At 37.3% G+C, this 18,288-nt stretch overlaps 1 protein-coding gene across 14 annotated transcripts in view; it reads right to left on the bottom strand.

Annotated features, from left to right (window-relative positions):
- Positions 1-18,288, bottom strand: part of COG6 (component of oligomeric golgi complex 6) — a 161,643-nt gene that overhangs the window by 111,430 nt on the left and 31,925 nt on the right. For all 14 annotated transcript variants that reach the window (XR_002336515.1, XR_002336503.1, XR_002336505.1 and 11 more), the window contains 5 exons: positions 17,781-17,872; positions 14,623-14,740; positions 3,835-3,966; positions 3,114-3,281; positions 332-439 (listed from right to left, as the gene is read on the bottom strand). Coding sequence is in view for 2 of the 14 variants with exons in the window: in XM_021065267.1 (XP_020920926.1) it covers positions 332-439; positions 3,114-3,281; positions 3,835-3,966; positions 14,623-14,740; positions 17,781-17,872 (618 nt within the window). In the remaining 12 variants the exon portion in view is untranslated. The remainder of the gene's footprint in view (positions 1-331; positions 440-3,113; positions 3,282-3,834; positions 3,967-14,622; positions 14,741-17,780; positions 17,873-18,288) is intronic.

Here is an 18,288-nt window from a genome sequence, read left to right as displayed (position 1 = left end):
AATATCCTTTATACATTTTTCAATACAAAGTTTTTTATATTTTCATTACTTTTAACCCAAACTATCTTTATTACAAAGGTCAGTTAATATTTTGGGGCACCCTACTGTATCTAAGAACTATACATGTGCTATTCATTCGATCTTCAGAACAATCCTAATGTTACAGATATTATTATCCTCAATCTACAGATGAGCAAAGAGAGAGATAAGCCATGTTCCTAATGAAAAAGTGCTATTAAGTGGAAGAGCCAAGATTCAGCCCAGAGTCTGGCTCTAGAACCCATACTCTAAATTGGTGTATCCCTCTCGTTAGGAACATCCATGCGCTTACCTGTTCAGGTTTATGCTGCTGCACGGTGTTATAGATATAACTCAAGCCTGCTCGAGTTAAAACATAAGAAGCTTGCTCATTTATAAGTGTGTCCAAATGTGCTTCAATCTAAAATAAAACACAATTGAAAGAAAATAATTTACAAGAAGAGTAAAACTTATGAGAGTAGCAGATCATCCTGGAGTCTTAGCTCTTTGTAATGGACTTGTTTCTGGCAGTGGCCATGGAGCCAAACTATGAGGCACAGGGATGGCTTCTACACAAAGACTTTTCCTTCCTCCAAAGAGGGAGTCCTCCGACAAAAGGGAGGGAAAGGCTTACCAAATAAATAAATAAATAAATAACCCCAGGGGATTCCAGGGCTGGCCACTAGACAAAAAATTTGAATTGCTTCTCAGCTCTTTTAAAAGCTTACATCAAGCAAAACACAAACAAAAACTACTCATAAACAACAACAGTGAAAAATAAAACACTCGTCCTCATCGCCGCACCACCTCATGCCCCCAAGTTGCTCAACTGACTCGACCCATCGAATATGCCACCTGGAGAAGCCTGGAGGCAACCCCACAGGGGCGGAGGCAGTAAGTGTTCCTGAGGAGAAAGCAGCTCTGTGACAACTAGGGGACTGTTGAGGACCCAGCAGAAAGCTGGTCAAACATGTCGAGTTCAAGAACTGTCTAAAAAGATCCAGCCAGCAGCGTGAGCTGTGTGTGCTTTCTTTGGGGAAGCCACTTCATGCCAGTGGGACAGAAGGCACAGAGGGAGGCTACTTGATGGGATGATGACTCCTCCAGTGGGAAGGAGTCTATGGCTCCCTTTCTTTTACTAGCACAGGCCTGAAAGCCTGCAGACCTTTCTGTTCCTCACCAGAGTCCCCTGAGTTTTACCAGCTCGTTCACCAATGGCATAGAACACTACTAACAAGATTCATGCGTTACCACCTGAATGCAAGCCACAGTCCAGGTAACTCCAATAGCTGAGCCCCTCCCCCTCAACCGTTGCTTTAAGAAGGGGAGTGGGTTCTAAGAGGAAACCTACCCGAATAATGAGAACAAGTATCTCTTCCTGAGGCAACACTACTGAAAGACGCAGAGTACTTTAAGGGACTGCCCAAGGAAGTACAATTAGAACCTTTACTTACTAGTCTTACTGGAAGCCAAGAAAAACAAGATAGCAAATACAACATTTCATGAAAGAGTTATTGCTAAGAACCAAATTAGTAACCGAAAGAAAAATGAAAGAATAGTAATACAGAGTAAATATCAGAGAAATACATTAAAGTGAGATTTTAAAAGAAATCAGAAGGCAAATTCAGGAAATAAAGCCAACTAAGGACAGGAGCTTCCAAATATAAAAAGTAACAGATGGAGAAGTGATAATTAAAGGTAACAGAAAAACTGTACTGAGCAAAAGAAAGAGTTGACTCTTCAGACAGAAATGGCTCTGCAAAGTCCAAGTTCAACAGAAAAAGAGACATATCAAAAAGTATCCTGAGGAAATACCTGAACTCAAGAGAAAATCATTACTAGCTTCCACATGAAGAGAATATGTTGTCACCAATAAAAGAGAATCAGCCTAGCCCGGATTACTTGCTTAAAACACTGAAAGAAGTAAGAGTGGAAGAAAATTAATAGACTACTGATAGAAAAAGCCTGAACCTCATGAATCTTTTACTCAATAAGGAAAACTATCACTGTGGTGGGCTCTTGCCTTCCAGCATCCACACCTCTGCACAGTTCTCTCCACACTGGGAGATGGGCTGGTCCATGTGACCAGCACTGGTCACCAGCCTGTCAGCAGACATGATGCAAGTGCAGATTTAATAAGCGCTTACATGGTGGGGCCTGTCCTCTTGGAATGTAAAAACTGACTTTGGGAGTATTAAAAAAAAAACATAATTGGTGATAAAACAAACTCTTGGACAACTGATATATCTGCACATCTTAAGAAAAGTTTAGTCAAATGGCAGAGATTGGGGTAGAATTAGTGATAAATACAGAAGGAATTTTTTGAAAGAATCAATGAATTTTTTAAAAAATGATTTTATCATACATAAAAAACTATGCAAGAAAAGAAAACTAATCATACCTCACTGTTATTTCTTTTAAAATAATTAGAAATTAGAAAAATTTGGAGGTCTCAAAGCTCATTCCATAGAAAAACCCCCAAATGATAAATAAACCTTGACTGTACCCAATGCCAAATATATATACTTGTGCTAACAAAGAAGATGGAGAATTTTCTTATTTAAAAATCATTATATCTACTAAAAATCACTATTTCAAAATCAGAAGCCAAGTATCTGGCAAATTTTATAAATGACTTTGTTGCGAATCTTAAGTGATACCATTTGGCTTATAGGACTGGAGTGATTGGTATAACAAATTGTAATGTTGTGCCTAACACTGATTTACACATAGATAAAAATATATCTGTCCTCAGCAACACCTTCTGCACTAGCTCACAGTGTGAAAAACATAGCACATTATTCACAGTTCAGAAACTGAAATCTGCATACAGAATAACTGTTCAGATTAGTCAGAAAAGCTTCATTCTACCAACACATACTACGGCAGGAATAAACTATCTTACCCATTATATATTCTGGCTTCTCCAAACAACTGAAATACTAAATATGCATTTTAGGGTGTGTGCATGGTTCTACCAGATTATAACAAGGGATTCAAAGATATCAGGTCACTGAAATTAGCTTATAGTCAGCAACTAAGATCACATAAAAAGGTTTCACCACAGTGGACAGTCATTTTATGGCAAAATTAACCTGGAACTGCAGCATCTCCAGACGTCTGTCAGTGAATTCAAACAGAGCTAATGTTGTCTTCATCATGTAGAGTGAATTGACCATGAAAGTGGCCATGTCAGCAGTGCCTAAATTGCTGGCTGATACAGTACACATCTGGAGGAGAGGATCCAAGACACATGATAAAACCTAAAATGAAAAATAAAGTGTATAATTGCCCAATCAGTGATGCAGGCAGGTGTTAATGGCACATCACAATGAAAAGCCAAACTAATGCAAAGGGGGCCAAATTAGAGAAGCATGTAAGAAAAAGATTAAATGAGGATGGCACGACAGGACTGGCAGCATCTTGGGATGCTGGGATGTGGGTTTGATCCCTGGCCTGGATCCAGTGTTGCTACAGCTGTGGCTTAGGTCACAACTGCAGCTCAGATCTGATCCCTGGCCTGGGAACTCCATATGCCATGGGGTGGCCAAAAAAGAAAATATAAAATAATAATAAAACAAAATAAAAAATAAGAAACCACTAAAAAAAAGAAAAAGATTAAATGGTATAACGATTGTAATAGTTTTTAAAACAAGCATTACTGAATACTTTTTAAATTAAAGAGAAGTGGTTTAATATTTGAAGGGGAAAGCAATGAGAGCAAGAGCAAGATCTATGGGTTATAAAACATCAGAATTCCAAGAGAATATACAATAGAGGAATAATACAAACCACTGAAATGAATTTACAACATACCTGTACAAAGTCAGCTTGACGGGCATCTAATGGTACAACTGAGGAATCATGAGATGCCAAAACTTCACGCAACAACATGAGCGTCTGATTTAATGCAGAACTTGGTCCAAGATCAGGTGGTGGGAGTTCAACCTAAAAGAAAGTATGATCCATTGCTTATATTGTTCTATTTAATTTTAGTGTCTAAAAAATTGCCAATTCACAATAATTCATATCAAAGATGTAAAGCCTGGCTGACATATTACAAAATCTATAATCTATCATCCTAATCAAAATTATCAGAGAATGTTACAGAGAATGTTTTATCAGAGAAAGTTTTTTGTTAGATTATCTCAGAATACTTCACAATTAGAAGTCCAGAATTTGTACTTTTTTCGTTTTTTTTTTTTTTTAGGGCCACACCGTGGCACATGGAAGTTCCCAGGCTAGGGGTCGAAGTAGAGCAGTAGCTGCCAGCCTACACTACAGCCATCGCAATGCCAGATCCGAGCTGCATCTGCGAACTTCACCACAGCTTACAGCAATGCTGGATCCTTAACCCACTGAATGAGGCCAGGGATTGAACCAGTATCCTCATGGATACTAGTTAGGTTCGTTACCCGCTGAGCCACAACAGGAACTTCCAGAATTTGTACTTTTAAAATTAGAAAAAATTATAAGGATACTCAGCAGTCTTTGAACTGTAGAGTTGTATTTTTATGTGAATTTGATGGTAATTTTTTAGTCCAAGTCTTAAGAAAAAAGCAATTCAGAGACCAGTAATTCCTCAACTATAATTGAGAATCACCACTCACCCTCATGCCCAAATCTCAGATACTGTGTGGCTCAATATGCGTAGTTTGGGGTCTAGATATCCGTCTTTCAACAGTACCCAGATGATTTTCAGGACACTGGTCCATGGGCCACATACTTCACAGGAACTATGCAACACTGCCACTAAAATCCTGGGTCAGGAGATTAATTTCACATTTTGTACCTACCACTGACTGGTTGTGTTACCTTGGAAAAGTTATTTAAATTATCAGAGGTTCAGAGGGATTCTGATCAGATTAAATGGATTGTTGCATCTCAACCACTTGAGTATCTGACACATATTAATTAGCTAAATTCATTATCCTTATGAGATAGCATCATGATATTCAAGATGTGTCTACAAATTTTTTCAAAGTATTTTTCAAAGTATTAATATATTAACATAGTTAGATTTTGTAAACGAAACAAAATCTGGTACTTAGAAATCCATGTAAGACACCACACCCTTGTGTCAGGTAGACAGAAAAGGTGTAAGAATTTTAAAATACCAGGATTTATATTAAGAATGTTCTGGGTATAAAAGCGAATACAAAAGTGACATAAGTAGCAATGGCAAAGGGAGGACCTCTGAAAATCCTCCCTCCTTCATAAAAGCAAAACAAACAAACAAACAAACAAAAAAAAAACCCCAAAAAATTATGAGACATGCCAACAAAGAAAAAAATATAGTCATTTACAGGAAAATTAAAAAATGAAGAAGAAACTCCTTGAGGAAGCCCAGAAATTGGAAATACTAGCCAAAGACTTTAAATCAGCTCTTTTATATATGTTCCAAAACTAAGAAAACCATGTTAATGAACTAAAGAGAAGTATGAGAACAACATCTTACAAAGTATAGAATATCAATAAAGAGACAGAAATGTTGGCGTTCAAAAGCACAGTAAATTAAATGAAAAATTCACTGTAGGGGAGTTCTCCATCGTGGCTCAGTGGAAATGAATCTGACTAGTATCCATGAGGACAGAGGTTCAACCCCTGGCCTTGCTCAGTGGGTTAAGGATCTGGCGCTGCTGTGAACTGTGGTGTAGGGCACAGATGTGGCTCAGATCTGGCACTGCTGTGGCTGTGGTGTAGGCCAGTGACTACAGCTCCAACTCGACCCCTAGCCTGGGAACCTCCATATGCCGTGGGTGCGGCCTTTAAAAAAAAAAAAAAAAAGTTACTGTAGGGAACCAATAGGAGATTTGAGTAGAGAGAAGAAATATCAGTTACTTGAAGACAGGGCAATTAAGATTAACCAGTCTGAGAGTAAAAAAGAAAAAAGAATGAAAGGAAATTAACAGCCTCAGAGACAAAGAGGACACCATCAACAACAACAATAAAACAGGGATCTCAGAAGGAAAGGAGAAAAGGAGGTGGTGCAAAAAGAGCATGTGAAGAAATAGTGGCAGAAGACTTAGCAAAAAAAAAAAAAATCTAAACATGTAAGAAGTTCATGAACTCCAAGCAAAATAAATATGTCCACACTGAGACACATCATAATCATACTGTCAAAAGACAAAGACAAAAGGACTCTTGAAACCAACAAAATGAATATCTCATTCTGAACAAGTGATTCTCAATAAAATTAACGTTTGATTTCTCATCAGAACCCACAGATGATATATATTCAAGGGCTCAAAGAAACAGACTGTCAATCAAGAATTCTATATTCCGCAAAACTATTCTGCAAGAATAAAGAAGTAATTAAGACATTCTCAACAAGTAAATTCTTTACTAGCAAACCTGCTCTACAAGAAGTATTAAAGAGAATCCTTCAGGCTAAACTGAAGGGACACTACACAGCAACTCAATTCTGCACAAAGAAATAGAGAACACCAGTCACTATACATCTATGCTGATGAGCACACAATGTAATTTGTAACAATAATATCATAAAGGAAGAGGAAAATGGTGCTATACAGGAACAAAGCTTTTATATACTATTTAAAGTTAGTTGGTAATGATTCCTCATGTGGCTACCTCTTGTGTAAGAAGATTTTAACTGAAGTTGGCATGTTTTTAAAACTTGTATGTGTTTTTTCAAGGTAATAATAAAAGAAAAACTAATATTTATGAGCAACATATATTACACACAGGGCCTACAAAAGCTTTATATCCTTTAATCTCATTTCTTCCTACCACAATCCTATAAGTAGGTTAAACTAGCTAGATTATTATAAATTTAGCTGTTAATTTTAATTCCCAGGGCACCACTAAGAAAATAACTATACATACACTTTTTTATTTTTTATTAAATAGTTGATTTACAACATTGTGCCAACTTCTGCTGCACAGCAAAGTGACTCAGTCATATATACACACACACACACACACACATTCCTGTAATATTTTCCATCATGTTCTATCTATCTCAAGACTGGAGGACCTCATTGCTTACCCATTCCAAACATTAACAGTTTGTATCTACTAACTCCAAACTCCCAGTTCATCCCACTCCTCCCCCTCCCCCTTGTCAACCACAAGTCTGTTTTCTATGTCTATGAGTCTGTTTCTGTTATGCAGATAGGTTCATTTGTACCATATTTTAGATTCCATATATAAGTAATATCATATTGCATTTGTCTTTCTCTTTTTGACTTACTTCACCTAATATAGTCTCTACTTGCATCCGCTTTGCTACAAGTGGCATTATTTCATTCTTTCTTTTTTGGCCATTTCTAGGGATGCTCCCGTGGCATATGGAGGTTCCCAGGCTAGGAGTCTAATCGGAGCTGTAGCCGCTGGCCTACACCAGGGTCACAGCAATGCAGGATCCGAGACACATCTGCAATCTACACCACAGCTGGATCCTTAACCCACTGAGCAAGGGCAGAGACCGAACCCACAACCTCATGGTTCCTAGTCGGATTTGTTAACCACTGAGCCACAACAGGAACTCCTATTTCATTCTTTTTAATGGCTGAGTAGTATTCCACTGAATATACGTACCTCATCTTCTTAATCTATTCATCTGTCAACGGACATTTAGGTCATTTCTATGTCTTGGCTATTGTGAACAGTGCTTCTATGAACACATGGGTGCATGTATCTTTTTCAATTACAATTCTGTCTGGATATATAGCCAGAAGTGGGATGCTGGATCATATGGCAGTTCTATTTTTAGTTTTCTGAGGGACCTCCATATTGTCTTCCATAGTGGTTGTATCCACACGTATATTTAAATTAACAATAAGGGAATTAAAATAGTACACTAGAAGATATTTACTTAACACAAAAGAAGGCAGTAATGAAGGAATAGCAAAATAAATCACTTAGAACATAAAAAAGAATGGTAAAAAATGGCAGTCATAAATACTACTTTATCAGCAACTACATTAAATGTGAACATGCAAACCAAAAAGCAGAGATTGGCAGATGGATAAAAGAAAAAAAAAAATGACCCAACTATATGCTGTATTTAAAAAAAAAAAAAACACACTTTAAAGACAAAAATAGGTTGAAAGTAAAAGGACAGAAAAGGATATACCTTGCAAAAATAACCAAAAAAGAGCTACAGTAGCTATACTAATTCAACAAAGAAGACTCTAAGACTAAAACTGCTACTAGAAAGGGAGGCATTTTATAAAGACGAGAAAATAATTATAAACATATAGGCATATAACAAAAGAGCCCCAAAATAATGAAGCCCAAATGGACAAAACTGAAGGGAAAAATACCTTTTGTGGTAAAGTTATTTCAAGTCTGAAACTTCCAAGAATTTAGAGCTAAGTATATAGCTGCAAACGAGTCCCCCTAAAACTCAGCTCCCTTACTGATTTTATGAGTAAGCTCTCTATCCAAAACCGTATTCTTTCTTGTCCACCCCTGTTCCCCTCAAGACTGAGAAGTATCAAAGAAATGTGGGGATTAAAACTCAACAGGACCCTGTAGGACCTTTCCAGGTATCAAAGCCCTGCTGTGCCCCTGTCTCTCATTTGTAGGGAAGGCTTTAGTCTCCTTGGGCCTCCCTGAGTTTTGAAGAGCAGTTAATGATTAGGACAACAGAGTCACAGGATTCCTACAATCTGACGCATACTTTGAGTTGTTCTGGAGAAACTAAGACCCCCAGCCAATCGGAGGATGGTGACTATCTGCTGACCACAAGTGCTAAACCCCAGGCTGATTGGAACCAGAAGGTTGAGATTCCCCAAATATCAACTAGTTACTTCACCACCATCCACTCAGAAGGTCCACAAGCTGATCACACATGCTCGGATCCTGTTCCCCAACACTGTCTTTCCAAACTCCTGCCTTGAAAACCATTGAGGAGTTCCAGTCTTTTGAGTATGAGCTGCCCATTCTCCTCGCTTGGGGCCCTGCAAATAGGGTTACCCTTACTTTGTTGCAAATACCCACTGTCAGAGTTTGGCTTTCTGGACTGTGGGCACATGAGCCCCTGCTCAGTTACATACCCATGAAACCAATACCACATTCTATGCCATAAGCCATATGGATCACCTCCAAAAGTTTCCTCTTACCTTATTTATGGAATTAAAGTTTATAAAGTCAATAGTAATATTCAATTTATGTATAAAAATGCAAACTAACATTTGTTTGAAATAACTCTAATAAATTTTCTATTGTGCATATTTTTATTTACATTTAAACAACATTTTAACTGAAAACATTGTTTTTGTTTGTTGTTCCTGGCAGAATAATCTGCAAGAAATAATGTAAAACTCTAAGTATTCACCTAAAAAAAGCACTTATCAAACTTTAACATGCATTTGAATGACTTGAGAATCTGGTTAAAATGCATATTCTGATATAGTAGGTCTGGGGTAGGGCCTCAGACTCTTAATTTTAGCTAAACTAATAAACTCCTAGGTGATGCCCAAGCTGCTGGTCCAGGTACTACAATCTGAACAGTAGAAAGACATTTTAAACAGTAACCTTATCCTAGAATTTAAGTCAAAATTTAAATGAATATTTAGGTTTGTTTTTTCAGAGAGCTGGACAAATCCATCTCACCTACTAATTTGATAAAGGTTTCATTTATGGCATACCATTCCTTTCAAATTAGAACTGTAGTATCACTACAGAGAAAAAGAATTTTAGACAATGTCTTTCTAGCTAAAATTGATATGACATTGTATCTTTTGTATTATAGATACAGAGTCCCTTTAGACTCTGCTGGATTCTCGGTTATGAATGTTTCAAGAGAGCCTGATAAGGAAGGGAGTACACGCACTTGAGCACTCAAGTGCTTCCAATTGCTTTGTTATGAAAAAGGTACATCATTCAATAAAATGATGTCCTTGAAGTTTCTTTTTTTCATAATAGATAAAAGAATTAGTTCCCAAATATGTCTTTTTAAAAGCACAGAAGGAATCACGGAAAGAGTTCATCTCTGGCTATACCTGTATTTTAAAATCTATTCTTCCTAACAAATCTACACAAAGACCTCAGAACATTAAAATTCTATTATCAAAAATTTCTACTTGGGTGCTTTGATAATGAAGAACATTCTGCAGTAAGTGTTGTTTTCCTCATAAGGCTAGAATCTTCTTAGAAGAGATGAATGATTTACAAGAGGCAGAATAAGAAAAAGATACCATGCAAAATATGAAAACATTAAAATTTGGCAAAGGGAAGATAATTTTTTTTTTATCTTTGTCAACTGCCCCCACGGCATATGGGAGTTCCCAAGCGAGGGATCGAATCCAAGCCTCAGCTGCAACCTACGCCACAGCTGTGGCAACTCCAGATCCTTAACCCATTGCACTGGGCCAGGGATCGAACCCGCCACAGAAACAAGCCAGATTATTAACCCAATGTGCCACAGCAGGAACCCTGGGAAGATAATTCTTGAAAGAAAACTGAACAGTTGTATATATAAGCAACACATATGCTGTAAATGTTATGATATTGCAATCCCTAATGTTAAAATATCCCTAAATATCACCCAATTCATATCTAAGAAAAACATTTTAGGGCATAATTATTGATAGCAAGGACAACAATAATAATAGCCAAAACCTATTCATTGCTATAAACTCACATAGGCTGTAGTATTAATTAGTATTTAATACATTCAAATTACAGTTCTTTCTTCCCCTCTTATTCCGTTCTAGGTTCAACTAGAAAATGCCATGCTTAAAACTTATCTTTTGTAAGCCATTATATTTTCTTATTTTCTTACAACTTTCATTTTAACTTTATAGGGAAAAAACTGTATAAGAACCTACTAGGTTTTTCTGAGTGAAAATAAAATAAAATAAATGGATAGCTATTTCGGATAAATAAATTAAGATTTTTCCTTCCCAGCATGAACAAAAATAAACTTTAAGTACATTAAATATTTGATATCAAAGTGAAATGACAGGAGTTCTCCTGTGGTACAACAGCTTAAAGATCTGGCATTGTCACTGCAGTAGCTTGGGTTGCTACGGTGGTGCAGATTTGATCCTTGGCCATGGGAACCTCCACATGCCACTAGCCTCCACTAAAAAAAAAAGTGAATCTACACAAAGACCTCAGAACGCATATTTAAATGAATTTATTAAATAATCTAACATTTTCCCACTGACAGATGCTAACTTTAGCATATCTTAAATTCTGAACATATTTTCTTATTGTTGAAAAGTTTTTGAAGTATGGCATGCTCTCAAAGGAGAAATAATAAAGAAAAAAAGTTAGATATTACTACATAAACATGAAAGGCGGTACGTAAGAAAATACTACAGGCAAAATTAAAAGGTAAAAGATGACGCGGAGAAGGGATTTGTAATACACTCATAATGCATTAAAAAAAAAAAGTCAGAAAATAAGATATAACCTAGTAGGAAAATGGCAAAGGACATGAAAAAATAATTCTCAAACAGCCAATAAACATATTTTTAAAGGCTCATTTTTGCTAGAAGCACCACAATCTATATTGGAAAAAAACCAATCATGGTGCTTTGTGCTAATCATATTGGCAAAGACATTTTAAAATGCTTATTATTCAACTCGGAGAAATTTGGCCATTCTAATAGGAGCTAGTATGGTAGATCTGAGAACAGAGGTGAAAGGAAACTAACCATGAGGGGCTGTGCGTGGACGTGCAGGACTCCCAGACACCACAGAGGCGTCGTAGATGTTGGAGACCGCGCCTTAGTGGCTCTAGACCTCATTTCCCTTAGCAGTGAACAACAATCACAGCATAAAAGAGAAATTAAAAACTCAAATTAATCCGGGGTGGTTTTGCATAGTGAGTGTAATAGCAAGATGATGACAGACCACGGGTGAGAAGCAAATGAAGTGAACCAGTCATTCATGTAACTGGTATTTACTGAGTCCCCTGTGAGCTGGCATTCAGGAAATGAAAGCATTTTGAAGTGCACAGGGTGGGGGTACTAAATACCGTCACAATGCTGTGCAAGCAGGATCCACCACAATTCTTTTCATCTTGAACACCGCAGCTCTGCAGCCACACAATAGAAACGCCCCATCCCTCCACTTCCCAGTCCTGACGACCACCCTTTTTCCTGTCTTCCTCTGCCATTTGGACTCTTCTAAGTACCTTGTGAGGTGGAGTCATACAGTATTCGTCATTTTGCGATTGGCTTATTTTGTAATAGCCTCAAGGTTCATTCATACTGTAGCGTATGTCAGAATTTCCTTCCTCTTTAAGGCTGAGTAACTTTCCACCTTACATATATACCACATTTTGTTTATCCATTAATCCTTCGAGGGACAATGGGCTGCTTCCACATTTCAGCCATTGTGAATAACGCTGCTTCAAACAAAGCTGTACAAATATGTCCTTGAGGTCCTGCTTTCAGTTCTTTCAGATATACACCCAGAAGGAGAATAGCTCGGTCATAATTTTACCCTTAAAATTTTGAGGAATCATCATACTTCTCCACAGCAACTGTAATATTGTACAATCCCAGCAACAGTGCACAAGGGTTCCAATTTCTCCACGTTCTTCCCAACATTTGCCATTTTCTGCTGTTTTCATACTAGCCAACCTAATGGGCGTCTTATTACAATTGTGATTTGCACCTTCCTAATGAGAAGTGATGTTGATCATCTTTTCACGTGCTTATCCGCCGTTTCTGCATCTTCTTTGAAGAAATAACCTATTCGAGCTTTGTCCATTTTTTTAATCAAGCCAGAAGTTTTTGTTAAGTTTAAAAGTTCTCTATGTATTCTTGACATTAATCTCTTATTAGATATGTGACTTGCAAATATTTTCTCCCATTCTGCATGTTGCCTTTTTACTCCACTGATGGCATCTTTTAATCACAAAATCTTTTAATTTTGATCAAATCCAATTTGTCTACTTTTTCTTTCCTTTTTTTTTTTTTTTTTTTTTTTTGTCTTTTTGCCATTTCTTGGGCCGCTCCTGCGGCATATGGAGGTTCCCAGGCTAGGGGTCTAATCAGAGCTGGAGCTACCAGCCTACACCAGAGCCACAGCCATGCGGGATCTGAGCCGCGTCTGCAACCCACACCACAGCTCACGGCAACACCGAATCCTTAACCCACTGAGCAAGGCCAGGGATCGAGCCCGCAACCTCATGGTTCCTAGTCGGATTCGTTAACCACTGCGCCATGACAGGAACTCCTACTTTTTCATTTATCATTTGTGCTTTTGGTGTCATATCCAAGAAATTACTAGATCCAACATTGCGAAGCTTCTGTCCTAGGTTTTAAGAGTTTGATAACTTACATTTACATTCAGGCCTCTGATCCATTTTGAGCTGGTTTTTACATGAAGTGTTAGATAATGATCCAACTTCATCCTTTGCATATGGATATCCAGTTTTCCTAGCACCATTTGTTGAGGAAGACTGTCCTTTCCCTTCTGAATGGTCTTGAAACTCTTGTGAAAAATCATCTGACCATACATGCAAGGGTTTATTCCTGGGCTGTCTATTCTACCCCATTGCTCTCTAGTCTGTCTTTATTCCAGTGCCAACTGTTTACCATGCGGTGTAGTAAGTATGAAATCAGGAATTTCAGTCCTCCAAGCTTTCTTCTTTGCCATGATTGTTTTAGCTATTTAGGTGAACTCAGGGATGCAAAAACTGACCAGGTACTCTGGATTGGATTGCTACTGACTGTTCCACACTATACTAAGAACCTTTGTCTAATACAACAAAGTGAGTAGATAGAGCAGCCTAATTTTTAAAAAAAATTTAAAAAGTCAGAATGGTGACTGTGATACATCCTTGAAAAACCTGCATCCTTAATAATCAAACAAAACTAAAGAAGGATTTGATTACTGTAAACCCATTCTTAAACGTCCTGTCAAGTTACTGCTGAACAACCTACTGTTCATTTTCACAAACATTAGCTCTCGGAATTCCCCGTCGTGGCACAGCAGAAATGAATCCGACTAGGAACCGTGAGGTTGTGGGTTTGATCCCTGGCCTCGCTCAGTGGGTTAAGGATCTGGCATTGCTGTAAGCTGTGGTGTAGGTCACAGACGTGGCTTGGATCCTGCGTTGCTGTGGCTCCGATTTGATCCCTAGCCTGGGAATCTCCATATGCCGCAGGTGGGGCCCCAAAAAGCCATCAAAAAAATATATTCGCTCTCATAGGACTCTTTCAGGCCTTTGTTGTTATTTAGTTTTTGATTTCTTGTTTGTTTTCATAATTAATATATAACTCAAAAGATCATAAATTTCTTAAGGACAAAGCCAGACCTGAGTGTAAAAATATAAGTAAGCTGTTTAGAAAAAGACATTTTGTAAAAGTTCTAAATATAGGAAGTCTGCTTTAATCACAAATTCTTGGTTTTGGAAAAAAAAGGTAGTGAAACTAGGGCTTGAGATTTTATCTCCAATTATGACTCAACGTTATATTGTTCCAGGAACAGACTATAAACCTAGATCCAGTAAGCCATCTCAAAATGAATTTTGTTTTGTCTAGGAAAAACTCAAAAGGATGCCATACAGAATGGGAAAAAAAACCCGCTATCAATGTAAAAACAGTAAAAACGACATTTTTTAATGTGAAAAACTCACATTCACATTGTTTCGAGAATTTTTTTCAAACGTACCTTGTCCATTAATTTGCTTGCATGAAGACTCAAGCTATTGAAGAATATTTTTTTGCTCAGCAAATGCATTTCTTCAATGGTAGTCAACAATGTAGTTGCACTATTTCCAACAATGCCGCTAAAAGCAAAGAATATCTCAAGTTGCATAACTGGCTAAAACAATTCAGCTCTTTAACTGATAATTCTTCAAAAAGATCTGGATTAAATTAAGTTTTTATACAGAATATAACCTGTGACTTAGAAACAATTATTCTAGTTTCATTAAAAAATGAGATTTTTTTTCCTTTTAAGTTGGGTGATAAACAAATGAAAACAAATACCATGTTTTCGATATTCCATAATCTCTTTTAGAATACAGTGGGTTATAATAGATACTTAAAACACGCAAACCCGCATCTCTGTTTTTTCCTCTATCACATTAAATGCATGTCTTGATCATCCAAAAGATCTCATTTTTATTTTAAGGAAGCCATTCCATCAGTAGCTCTACTGATGGATTCCACATCTCCCCTCTTTGGGGTTACAATGCCTTTTGATGAAATCAATCCTCCAGGAGTTTTAACGTACAGGAGGCAAATATTTGAGAACTTCCATCTTTCCTATGGAGCTACTCCTCCCCAGTTTTCTCTGTGGGTTTCTTCTCTTCTTAACCTCTAAGCTCGAAGCTCCTGAAGACTCTGACCTAGGCCCTATTCTTTATCCTCACTTCTGAAGGGATTTTACATGGTCTTCTGGCTTCGAATACCTATATGCTATAAACTACCAAATTCAGTTCCAGCCCTCATTCTCTGTGTTATCTTCCCAGTAGCCATCTCCTACTGTATGATCACAGGCACATCAAACCTGACAGGGCCAAAACCGAACTCAGCTCTTCAATACCCACCGACTCCCATCAACCTGTTCCTCTCTAGTGCTCCCCATCTCAGCAAATGACAATACCATTCTCAACTAGTTCTTCACACCAAAGCTGAGAATTCATAATCGAACCTCTCATATTACCCATTTAGTCCATATACAGGTCCTACTGGTTATAACATAAACTTCTCCAGAGCCAGCTACTTTGTACCGCCTCCAAGTCCATCAACCTAGTCTAACTCCTCACCATCTCTGCTCAGAACGGCTAACCGCCTCCTAAATACCTTGTTCTCCTGTTGTCCCATGATACTGCATTACCCACGTAGTGCTCGAGATACCTTAGATCATACATCGGCTAAAGTCACTCCAAATCCTCCCACATCTTCCTCAACACACTCAGTATAAAATCAAAACCCTCACCATGGCCTACAGGGTCCTAAATGGTCTGTCCTCTGCCTACCTCTCTGATTTTCTCTCCCCCTCCGCCTTCCACCTCACTTCACTCCAACCCTGGTCCTCTGCACTACAACCTTTCCCTATTTCAGGCCCAGAGTGTGCCTCAGCCTAAGACACTCTTCTTGGAGCTCTATTCATGCCCAGCTCCTCATGTCATTCAAGCATTTGTTCAATTATCACCTCCACCAAAAGACCTTCAAAAACTGTCCCCCCTACCCCACACACCTACTCATGCAGGGTCACTTGCTACACTTTCCATTGCCTTTCTCCGGTTTGATTTCTCCACCGTGCCCTTACTGCTATCTAAAATTATTATTTCACACCTGATTCCCTCATTAGAACGTAAGTTCAACCTGCATTTTGTTCACTGCCATTTCCTAAGCACCTAGAAAAATAACATTTACAGTTAATTTTCAATTGACTAACTGAAGAAATGTGCTAACAGAAAAAGTACATGCCAAAAAATGTATCCAAAGATCTTGTCATCTTCAAAATTATCTTCAAAGATAAAAAACTATAATTCTCAAAAAGGACAGAAAAATTATAATTCTCAGAGCCTAAAAAAATCTATCATCTTCAGAATCCATATGATTCTTTTCTCAGCACTCTACTAGAAACTGAGTTATCATCATTTTCAGATAATAAATGGCACACAGCACCATTATGATATAACTAAAGAGATCATTTAAAAATTATTTTCACCACTATCTTTGCATAATACAGCATTATGATTATAAACAGTGTTAGCTGCTTTGAGCTGCTCTTGTGTTTCCTAGGTATGTATCATTCTCTTACTTTAGGAAATGCAAAACATTACAATTAAAACTAATTTATTGCTTTTGAATTATGGGCACTGGTGATAATAAATTATACCTAAAATGTCATACAACTAACCCCAATTCCATCTCTGATCAGTTTTGTAGCCTGTGGCTTATTAACCTTGTGCAAAAATCTATCATCAAGATATAAAACCCATCTCTCAGCTCTGAGTTTTGGGTGGCTCATCTGAGCCAGCAAGAGGTAGTAACAGCGCTGCCATACTCTTTAGGTGCCTCTGAACTAGTGATCCCTGCACCCCTCCCAGATCTGTCAGTTATACAATCACTGTTTGGATTTTAACAATTGGCCTTCTGTTCCTAACATTCTTCGTGAAACGTAATTTTAAATCATTTTTAATAGACTAATATGAAAACTGTCAAAAATATAACTTGGAAAAACACTTTTAACACAACTACACATATAGCATGGTGTTAGTGATGTTTACAATAAGGCTCGAGTGTATGTATACCATCAACAGATATATGTGAAGTGAAAATGAGAACAAATTTTAGAGTCAAAAATCTTATTTAAGACAAATGGTTCCTAATCAGACAAAGTCACTTTTATGTAGAGAATAAAAGACAGCTATTATTTACAGGAAATAAAGCTATGGCTCCCTTTTACTCTAATGGGAAATTAAACATTGAAGGAGAATTTATGTTATTTATAAGAAAGGATATTTCACTAATTACACACTATTCTGAGTATAATACATAGTTCTTTTAGGTACCATGGATCTCTTTTACTAGTATGGGAAGACTCAAAAAATACTGACAGACTCACACTGCTACATAAATTGTGTGTGTGCAAATGTGTATATGTGAGTGTGTGTTATGCTTGGAGAAAAAAAGGAAAAGGAAATGATGGACCTCAAAGTGCAGCATGTATAACACGCATGTAATGATTCCTAGGTGCGAGGTCCTACTAGTTACACTTAATCATGCAAAGGGAACACACACTACACGGTGCTCTCACTGAAACCACATCTCATGAGGAATTTAACAAGCACACATAACCATTTCACTCACCTGATTGTATGATGGTAAAATTTGAGGAGGTTAGAAATTTTATATAATAAAACTGCCCCAGGTTCAGCAACTATTACTTGTTCAATTCGAACCTATAAAAACATGTGAAAGAAAAACTAAACATTTCTTAAAACCATAACTTTTCTTCATGAATCACAAATGGTATGAATAGCATTAAAAAGATTAAATTTTATTATTGCAGAGATCACAAAAATCCTTCTAAATAACAAATTTCTGAATATTAAATCATAGAGGATGTTAAACCAATACAAACATTTTAACCCAGAACACTTCACAAAAAATGATCCATTACCTATACAATTTGGATCAAAGCAGTTGCTATCAGAAATGATCAATACAATGATGAGATTATCACCAGCATATAATGGAATTTATTTCAGCTCTAAATCACAAAGCAGCATTTACAGTCCTAAAAACAGATTATCAGTGAAAATGTACTGCTGTACTGCTCTATGAACAAATATTCAGGAGAAAAAAAAATCTTATC

The sequence above is a fragment of the Sus scrofa genome, chromosome 11 (assembly GCF_000003025.6).
Source record: "Sus scrofa isolate TJ Tabasco breed Duroc chromosome 11, Sscrofa11.1, whole genome shotgun sequence".
Classification (NCBI taxonomy): domain Eukaryota; kingdom Metazoa; phylum Chordata; class Mammalia; order Artiodactyla; family Suidae; genus Sus; species Sus scrofa.
Note: the sequence above shows the minus strand (reverse complement) of the source record. Positions and strands in the feature narration are given on the sequence as shown.